Source organism: Nicotiana attenuata, unplaced genomic scaffold (assembly GCF_001879085.1).
Source record: "Nicotiana attenuata strain UT unplaced genomic scaffold, NIATTr2, whole genome shotgun sequence".
Taxonomy (NCBI): domain Eukaryota; kingdom Viridiplantae; phylum Streptophyta; class Magnoliopsida; order Solanales; family Solanaceae; genus Nicotiana; species Nicotiana attenuata.
In genome coordinates, this window is record NW_017670793.1 from 372,358 (window position 1) to 382,559 (window position 10,202).

General features: G+C 42.4%; 1 protein-coding gene across 1 annotated transcript; it reads left to right on the forward strand.

The window, feature by feature from the left end:
• The first annotated feature begins 5,134 nt into the window (after positions 1–5,134).
• Positions 5,135–7,165, forward strand: LOC109243378. Its single transcript, XM_019410304.1, has 2 exons — positions 5,135–5,469; positions 5,680–7,165. The coding sequence occupies exons 1-2, from the start codon at positions 5,135–5,137 to the stop codon at positions 7,163–7,165; spliced, it is 1,821 nt and encodes a 606-aa protein (XP_019265849.1).
• The last annotated feature ends 3,037 nt before the right edge of the window (positions 7,166–10,202 follow it).

The following is a 10,202-nucleotide window of genomic DNA, read 5'->3' on the forward strand; positions in this document are numbered from 1 at the left end:
CTGAGAAATACCTTAATTTGGAGGATTTAAACAAGGCCAAGAAGCGCCAATTTCAGCCGCCTTTTCTCCAAAAAACTCTCCGTACTGGGCGACTCCTTGCTACAGTGCCACGGCAGTGGCGAAATTCCCACTGCTCCGCCGTCCACCGGTGAAAAACCACCGGACCAACGCCAAAATTTGCGCCTCACAAACACGCACCCAATCCAACAAACCTCATTCCAAAATTCCATCCCAGTTGCAACAGATTTACAAATTGGCGCTACGATAACTGTTCATCAAAATCAACTGGGAGCTTCAGAAATTTCTCTGGTGAACTCTGAGTCAAATCTTGAACTTTCAAACCGTAGAGATTACTCTCCATCTTATTGCGCACCTCTCCTCCAAAATTCAGACAATTCCACCGTGGGAATCGCCGGGAACGATCACTTAAATTTCTCCGGAGTAGCATAGATGGCCGGAACAGGAGTTCCAACCGGCCAAATCAAAAGTTCTGGGTACCAAAATGCTCCTTCTGCTGAGGAGAACAGGATCGAAGCTCCAATTCCACATGGGTATCAACCAATTCTGTCAATTTTGCAAGCGTCTTCCCCAGCCAATCTGCCACCTTCAGGTGTTCGACAAAATGCACCCCTCAGTTCCGGGCCAATTCAAATGCAGCAACCAATCACAATTGCTTCTACATCATCTCAGGAACAGGTATGCAAATTTTCAAACAAATATGATGTGGGAATTGATCTGCTCGATCATGGGGAAATCTCAGCTTTTGGTCAGTTGGCCGGACATGGTGTTCCAGTGAACCAACTGGTTCAAAACCAATGCCAATCTCTTCCCAACCCTTAGGAGAACATTTCCAAACCCCTAAATCAAATTTTACACGAGCCAAACTTCTCGAATCTGAAAAAAACCAACTCGGGACACTGTAGCAATAACGGTGTTCGACCAAATGCCAATGCAACCTCTACCTCAATCCATCCCAATTTTCTGATTGGAACCCATTCCCTAACCCCCAAGGATGCTATCTGCCAAATTTCACCTCAATCTAGTGAGAGAACTGATCCCCCTGAATTTTCAAAGTCATCAGCTCCTCCTCAGTTGGTCAATGATGGTACTGCTGAGGTTCCCTTGACAAATCACCGATTGGAGATGCTTCCCTCTGCTAATCTCACTAATCCCATTCCCCCTAATACCCAATTGCACAACCAAAACACCACAGATATCCAGCCAAAAATACCAACTCTTCAGGTGCTGGATAAGACTGCAAATGCTAACCAAAGCCAAGGTGATCACTTTACTGGTATGCCAACACCTAATAGCCATGATACAATCCAAAATGAAACACAACTCCAAAAGCCACAGACTTTGACCCCAGGCAACATCTCTGATCCTTCAGCAATGTCTGCACCTCTGCAGACCAATGGAGAAAATCCTGTACCCCTAACTGTTTACCATGCAAACAAATCAACCAACACAGCTACTCCTAAAATATCCTCCAATTTTGACAGACCAAACATCCCAAAAATGAACCAAAAGAATCAATCCAATCTTCCAGAAAAAACACCACAACCTCCCCAAATCACTCCTGCTAATATTGCCAATCCCCAACCAAGTATCAATCCAAACCAAACCAAACCACCAGCAAACTCTCCTCCATCCCCCCCACAGTCACTCATTCTTATGTCACAAGGCTCAGAGCCAGACATGAGGTTGAAATCAAACCCATCTCCTTCACCCCCCCAAAGATAACCACCAAGCAAGGTCAACCAGTAGTGATATTCAAAACGGAAGACTACATGGTGAGATTTGCCGATAGATGCAAATTCACAGTTGTAGGTAAGTTTTCCAACACTATGCCTAGAATGGAGGTCATAAGGAAGAGCTTTATTAGACAGACTGAGCTCAGAGGTGGGGTCAAAATAGCTCACTTCAATGCAAGAACTGTGTATATAGATCTTGATAATGAGTATGACCATTCCATAGTTTGGGGCAAAGAACACATGTATATTCAGGGCCAAATGATTAAATTGGAAGCTTGGACCCCTGCATTTAAGCCAAATGAGGACTCACCTATTGTTCCTATATGGGTGATCATCCCAGAGATGCCTTGGCATCTGTATTACATGGAAATCCTTACACCACTACTCTCTCCTATAGGCAAAACATTGTATCTAGACTTGGCTTCATTTCAAAAAACAAGGGGGAGTGTGGCCAAAGTAAAAATCCAGATTGATCTAACTAAGGCAAGACCTCACCATGTCTGGTTGGGATATGACGAGGAGAAAGATGAGAATGGGGATGGAGAATGGTTGGAGGTTCAATATGATAATGTTCCTGCCTATTGCACCCATTGTAGACACCTAGGTCATTCAGAATTCACTTGTGAAATCAAGTTGCAAGAAGAAGAAAGAAAGAGGAAAAAAGAGGAAGAAAATAAGGCAACCAGCTCCAATCATAAAGGGAATCCAAACAACAGCAATGAGGCAGGGACATCCAGTCAACAACAAAGAGGAATGCAACAGAGTGGGCAAAATTCTCAAAAAGCAGCACCAAAAGAAAAGTAACAGGAAATGGAACACCAAATGAGTGTAGAACACCAACACAAGAGCACTGAAACACCAAAGGATAACTGGCAAACACAAAAAAAGAAAAAACTTCAAAGGCAATTCTAACAACACCAAAAAGCAGCAGCGAATTTATGTGCCAAGAACTAATGCAGGACAGCAGTCGCAGGAAATAGCCAAACCAATGACCAATGCTTACAATGACCAAACAGGTATACTTCCTACCTCTCAAAGTCCTACTGTTGTGGTGAACTCTGGTTCTGTTGCTTAGAACATAGTATCCCAATCCCCCAATCCCTATGATGTTATAAATGTTGATGAAGTTGAAGGAGGAAAGGGAGAATGTCAGGGAAAACCAGTAGAGAAACAGGTAGGGGTTCCAAAGGGGGTGGGTGTTCCTCATGTTTTGCATGAGTGTGCAAAAGCACAATTGACTGACCACAGGAATGACCAGCCAACTCCTGCTACCACATTCTCTAATGCAAATGAACAAAGGTCTCCTGTTGAATCTGATGAATCTGATGAATGTACTGAGGTTGTAGACAAAGATCTTGAAGACCATATGAGAACTCTTCTGGAAGGGAAAGCTCATGCTCAGGCTGATTTCCACATTCAGCCACAGAAACCAAGAAATAAGCTCAGTCAGAAAAAGAGAAAAGCATTAAAAAATAGAACTCTAGGATAGTTATCAAAGAGCCATCAGACCCCCCTGATGGCAATCAATTTTTGAGTCCTGTTATCCAAAAAAGCTGGAATCCAGGGGTTACAGAGGATGATGTCTCAGCACACAAATCCACTGAAATAGCCAATCCCTCACTATCCCAACCCCTCATTTCTCACAAAGATCAAAGCTATAACTTTGAGCATCCAACTAGTGAATCAACTCCCACCCCTGTCAATAATCCAACAATTGCTCCACACCTACACCCTCTGGAAATGGCCCTGGAACAATGCCCCCTCAATAAATACTCTTCCCAAGAAGATGAATATATGCCCATCCAATCTGAGGATGAGATGGGAGAGCAACAAGAGGAGGACATTAATCAAACTGATGAAGAAGCAGAAACAGAGCAACACTGTGACCTCCTGATTGCTGCAGTCAATGGTGTTGATAATCAGAAAAATAGTGCATCTGCAAGAAAATCTCTCCAAATGAGAATTTCCCCCAGGTTAACAAGAAGTAAAGCTGCTAGAAGTAGCAGTGTCCCACCAAAAAACAAATCAACCCCTTCTTTCCAATGATTAGTACAATCATATGGAATGCAAGAGGAATTAGGAACTCTGGAGCCATTGAGAGACTCAGAATCCTAAAACAAATTCACAAACTTTCATTCATAGCTGTCCCTGAACCAATTCTGCACCATGCTGACCACTCCCATATCAACCAATTCCAACTCCAACTCTCCACGGACCATTCTGCTTCAAACATCAATAACAAAATCTGGGTTTTCTAGGACAAGGATTTCACTGCTAAAGTCTTAGACCATGATGAACAACAATTATCCCTTGAGATGAGACATGTGGTTGATGATAACACCTTCTATGTCACTGTCATATATGCCAAATGCAAGCCTGCTATGAGAAGACCACTTTGGGACATCTTGAGACACAAATCAACCAATTACACTCATCCATGGTGTATAATAGGGGATTTCAATGTCATTGCATCTGTTGAAGAAAAAATAGGTGGTCTCCCATATCAAATGAGTAAAAGTTTGGATTTCCTGAGTATGATGGAAGAATGTGGTCTAGTTGACCTTGGTTACTATGGACCTATATACACCTGGTCCAATGGAAGAGGTCCATGTTCTATGGTCTGGAAGCGGCTTGACAGAGGTCTGGTAAATGATCAATGGCTCTCTACATTTCCAGCTACCACTATCACCCACCTTGCATCTACTGGCTCAGATAATAATCCACTCTTTATGGAGATCAATAAAAGACAAGATTTTGCTAAGAAGTATTTCAAATTCCTAAATTGTTGGGTCGAAAATGAGAAATTCCTGTCACTGGTGAGAGAAATCTGGGAAAAAGAAGTTCAGGGAAAGCCTATGTGGGTCTTTCATCAGAAACTCAAATCTGTGAGACTGAGTAAATGGTCAAGGGAAGAATATGGGGACATTTTCCAAAAATCCAGGGAATATGAACAACAAGTCAAAAATGCTGAAATGGTTTGGGCAAACACTAATGATGAAACTGACAGAATTAATCTTCATGAGACCAAAGCAAATTACATCAGATACCTGAAGCTGGAAGAAAGCATTCTGAAGCAAAAAACTCAGCTTCAATGGTTCAAGGAGGGAGATTCTAATTCAAAGTACTTCCACAGCCTCATTAGGGGAAGGAGAAGGAAACTATTCATTCACAAAATCAAGAATGCAGAGGGTACTTGGGTTCATGGGGACAATGCTATTGGGGATGCTGCCTGTGATTATTTTCAAGAATTATTTTCAGAACCAGGGGGCCACATTAGAGAGGACCTTCTTTCATGTATCCCCTCCTTGATAACCCCAGAAGACAATACCTCTCTCACTACTGATCCCACTTTGGCTTAACTCAAAGAAGTGGTTTTTTCAATGAGTCCCACAAGTGCTGCTGGTCCAGATGGTATGAATGGTAAATTCTACCAAGCATGCTGGGACATTATTAAAACTGACCTTTTGAATGTGGTTCTGGATTTCTTTGGAGGGAGCTCAATGCCCAAATACATGACTAATGCTTGTATAGTCATGCTTCCCAAAGTGGAATTCCCCAACTCTCTAACAGAATTCAGACCAATCAGTTTAAGCAACTTCATCAACAAAGTAATCTCCAAAGTCATTTCTTCAAGATTGGCACCTATTCTTCCTAGAGTCATCTCAGACAACCAATCAAGTTTTGTAAAAGGAAGAAACATCTCAGAAAACATCATGTTAGCATAGGAAATTGTCCATGGGATCAAGAAACCAAATGCTGGATCTAATGTAGTTATCAAACTTGATATGGCCAAAGCTTATGACAGAATATCCTGGGCCTACACTTGCATTATGATGATGAGGATGGGTTTTAATGAGATGGTCATTGATATGATTTGGAGGACATTGTCTAATAACTAGTATTCTGTCATTATAAATGGCCTCAGATGTGGTTTTTTCCAGTCCTCTAGAGGTTTGAAACAAGGAGATCCCTTGGCTCCTTCCCTCTTCATACTAGGGGCAGAATTGCTTTCCAGAATGCTCAACATGCTTACCAATGATCAGTTCTTCAATGGGTTTTATATGCAGAGAAGAGACCCCCAGATCAATCATCTCAGCTTTGCAGATGATATCATTATTTTCTCATCAGGAAGCAGATCATCACTGAAAAGGATCATGTGGATTCTGAAAACATATGAAGACATTTCAGGAAAACAAATCAACAAGAGCAAAAGTCACTTCATGACAGCAGCTTGTGTTAGGCAGTCTACTGTGAGAAAAATCCACTCTCTCACTGGTTTCACAAGAAAAGCCTCACCCTTAACCTATTTGGGATGTCCTCTGTACATAGGAAGGCTTAGAATTTCTCACTTCAATAATCTCATTGCTAAAGTGGTGGGGAGAACTAAAGGGTGGCATGGGAAGATGCTTTCATATGGAGGAAGGGCAACTCTAATCAAATATGTTCTACAATCCTTACCTATTCACCTTCTATCAGCCATTTCCCCTCCTAAAATAGTGATGAAGCAGATTGAGAGGCTGATGGCTAATTTCTTTTGGGGCATGGAAAAGGACAAACTCAAGTACCACTGGGCCTCTTGGCATAAATTATCCTATCCTGTCAATGAGGGAGGAATTGGTTTCAAATCAATTGCTGAAGTATGCAAAGCTATGGAGTTTAAGCAATGGTGGCGCTTTAGAACCAATGATTCCCTTTGGAGTTCCTTCCTTAAGGCCAAAAACTGTCAAAGATCCCATCCCATCAAAAGAAAATGGGAATCTAGGCAATCCCAAGCTTGGAAGAGGATGATGTACAACAAGAAAGATGCTGAGAAGGCTATTATTTGGAGGCTCCATTCTGGCTCTAGCAGTTTCTGGTGGGACAAGTGGCTAGGAGATGGCCCTTTGGCTCTCCAAAGAACTACAAGAGGCAGACCTGGCAAGTTAACTATATCCTATTTCTGGGAAGGTGATCAATGGAACCTTCAGAAGCTCAATGAAATAGCCCCTCCCCATAAAATCCCTCAGATCATTCAAACCACCATTCATTTTAGCCCCAATACCCCTGATAAAGCCATATGGAAACCAACCATAACAGGGAAATTCACTTGTGCGTCTGCTTGGGAACTGCTGAGAACAAAAAGACAACCCAATATATCCAATATAATGACTTGGCACAAGAAAATTCCCTTCAAATGGTCCTTTTGCTTATGGAGAGCTTTAAGGAATAAACTTCCAACTGATGACAGGGTCCTCATGTTCAGCAACCCAACAGTCTCTAGGTGTGTATGTTGCTCCACGTATGCTAATGAAACAGTTGAGAACATTTTCAGTTTGGGAAACTTTGCAAGGATTGTTTGGAAAAAATATGGGAGCATTGCAGGCATACACACAGAAGACATACCTTTAAGAATGCTGCTAATGAAATGGTAGATTCACAAGAATCATAATTCTGTCCACAGATTGACCCTAGACACCATGCCTATAATTATTTGTTGGAATCGATGGAAAAATAAGTGTAGTGCTAGATATGGATCAAAACCATCATCTCTTACCAGGGTCCTCTTTGCAATTAATTCAGACATCAACCTGCTCTTGAGAGCAAACTTACCCTGAAATCAAATGGCCTACCAAATGGATCCAATTGTACCCCCTCCTTGAGCAGATCACCCACATGACCTCTTGTACCCAAGTCATTTGGACCAAACCTCTTGCTCCCTATGTGAAGATCAACAGTGATGGGAGTGCTTTAAATAATCCAGGAAGGATAGGAGCTGGGGTGATTATCAGGGGACAATCTAGTGAATTTGTTCATGCCATTGCAGCTCCTCTGGGAGAGGGTACCAATAACATTGCTGAAACTGAAGCTGCTATCCTAGGCATCCAACGATGTCTATCCAATGGCTTCACCAGCATTCACCTAGAATCTGATTCTACTCTGCTAATCCAATGGCTAAACAACAAAAGTGAACCCCCATGGCCTCTTCACATGAAACTGCTACACTTAAAGAATCTGTGCTCCCAATGTGAAAATTTCATATCCACTCATGTCTATAGAGAGGCCAATTGTCTAGCTGACTCCCTCTCTAAGCTTAGCCACGAACTCCCCAGCCTTACCAGCTTTAACAACCTTTCATCTCTTCCTAACCATATCAGGGGACAGGTATATCATGATTCCATAGACACCCCTGCTTTCAGGCATAGGAAATCCACTAAAATCAGACTACCCTCCAATCATGCAGCCTCTACTTCCTCCTGTAACTCTTCTTCACATGGCTATGGATGAATCCTTCCTCTGGGAGCCCTAACAACAGTCCACCTTCCCTCCAAAAACACACACCCAAGCACCACAATGACCAGAAATCCCACAGCACAAAAGGAATGTCACTCCCACAGTCACAACAAAAACAGAGCAAAGGGCAAATGTGCCCAGTTTTCTACTAATGTTTGTTTCCTGTTTGCAGGTTTCTATCCTAGAATCCACAAGAACCTAAGATCAACCCTTCCCACATGGCCCCCCCTTACATCCTCTTGAGAACCTAGGAAACTACAGAGCCAAAGAAATCTCCTCCTCTATATCTGTAGGTTCCATCCACACTCCCGAAAAACAAGCAGCAACTCTTAATACAAAAAATACAGAAACTATTTCTCCTGCAACCTGTAGTATCAGGAAATCAGCCACAACCAACCTTCCCTGCTTCCCCCCTCCACAATTGTCTAGTTGCTCAATATCCTTCTGAATTTAGCAACAACCAAACACCATACTGCATTTCACACAAGAACCTGACAGTATGCAACCCCCTGTTTTATCTAACTATGTTTCTTGTTTTGCAGGTGTTCTCTTTCTATGCTCAAGTGTTATGTCTTCTGGGAGTGGTATTGGTATCATTGCTGCCCATTCTCCCAGAATCATACCACTTGAGCATGTGGCATCACCTCACCAGAAACATCTCCTCACAGATGCATCAGGAACTGCAGAAAGCAACATCTTTAGCTGATGAAAGCAGATGCAAGAACTCAGCAACTACAGCTGCAGATTGTGCAGAGTGTGATTCCTGGATCTTTGCCATACTTGTGCAGTCTTACCTCTCCTCTCAAGATTGCCATTGTGGTCAACAATCCCACCAACACCACCCTCCCACCAGAGATAACAAAAACACTGGTTGCAGCCAACACAAGAACCTGCAACCAGTTCCTTTTCATCAATCAGGGGTCACAATTTCCCCCTATCCCCAGACTCATGCCCAGTCCACACAAGAACCTGGAAAATGAGCCCCCCCTCTCTTTAACTTGTTTGCTAATTTTTGCAAGTACAAGGTGCAGAATTGGGCAAAATGTGCCTTTTCAAGCAGTGCTATCAGCACCCATGGTGCTCATTTTGATGGAAATGCACAGTTTGCCACAGTTCTCACTCACTCACTAATGCTGTCTACAGAATACTCACACACAAGACTGCCTCACCCTTGGATGCCAGTCACTTTTGCACCAGCATGTCAATTCCTTAAGCACATTCCAACAGTGCTATAGAAATTCACACCTTACAGGCAACAACTCTCACTTCAAGCATGCTGTAATTTCTGAAACATACATATGCTCACTCTCTTCTGTCATCAGCATGGAGCAGCCTCCCAGATGTCCACTTCTGAGGCCTCTTTTGCCACCTATCTTCACCTTAGCTTTCTTTGCTTTCAATGTCAAATCAAGGTTGAAGATGGTCCCTTATAAACATACTTGTTTTTTTGCCACCTCCAAGGGATTTCTGCATTTTTACTAAATGTAGATTTGTTTGTATATGGAAGTTATCCTTCCAACTCAAACCTTTGGTAGAATTAGGTTTCTTGTGCAGTTTTTGTATAGTTGACCTAGGTTTACTTCACTATGATTTTGTATACCCAATTGACTATCATTGTTTGATAGTCAATTGGATCATCATTATAGGTCTAACTCACCACAGTTTTCAGGTTCTACCTGGTCAATATCTACATGAACAAGTGCCTTTGTACTATATCTTTGGAGGTCAGGTCTATGCCCCCCTCCAATGTTGTATCTTGTTTAGTTTTTATAAAATCAGCCCTAGGCACAATGCCTAGTGGATGAAAATTAAAAAAAAAACAAGGCCAAGAAGAAGCGCTTCCCACCCAAGAAGCCTGTTAGTGTCGAGGAGGCCGAAGAATTCTTCCGTAAAATGAAAACTGCGGACTACGAGGTTATAGACCAACTTCGGAAGTCTCCTCCAAAGGTCTCACTCTTGTACCTACTGGTGAGCTCAACCGAGCATCAGAAAGTGTTGATAAAAACCCTCAATGAAGCTTATGTTCCGATTGAAACCACTGTTGAACAACTGGAAAGGATGGTGGAAAGATTCTTCGCAATCAACCAGATCTCATTTAGCAAGAATGATTTGCCTCCTGAAGGGGCTGCCCACAACAAAGCCCTTCATCTAACAGTTAAATATGAGGGGTACTATGTG

Excerpts from the sequence above, each read along its gene's own strand:
- LOC109243378 (XM_019410304.1), top strand. The coding sequence starts at position 5,135 with ATGAGTCCCACAAGTGCTGCTGGTCCAGATGGTATGAATGGTAAATTC. Across the intron at positions 5,470-5,679 it reads AACATCTCAGAAAACATCAT|ATGTGGTTTTTTCCAGTCCT; the intron begins GTTAGCATAGGA and ends AAATGGCCTCAG.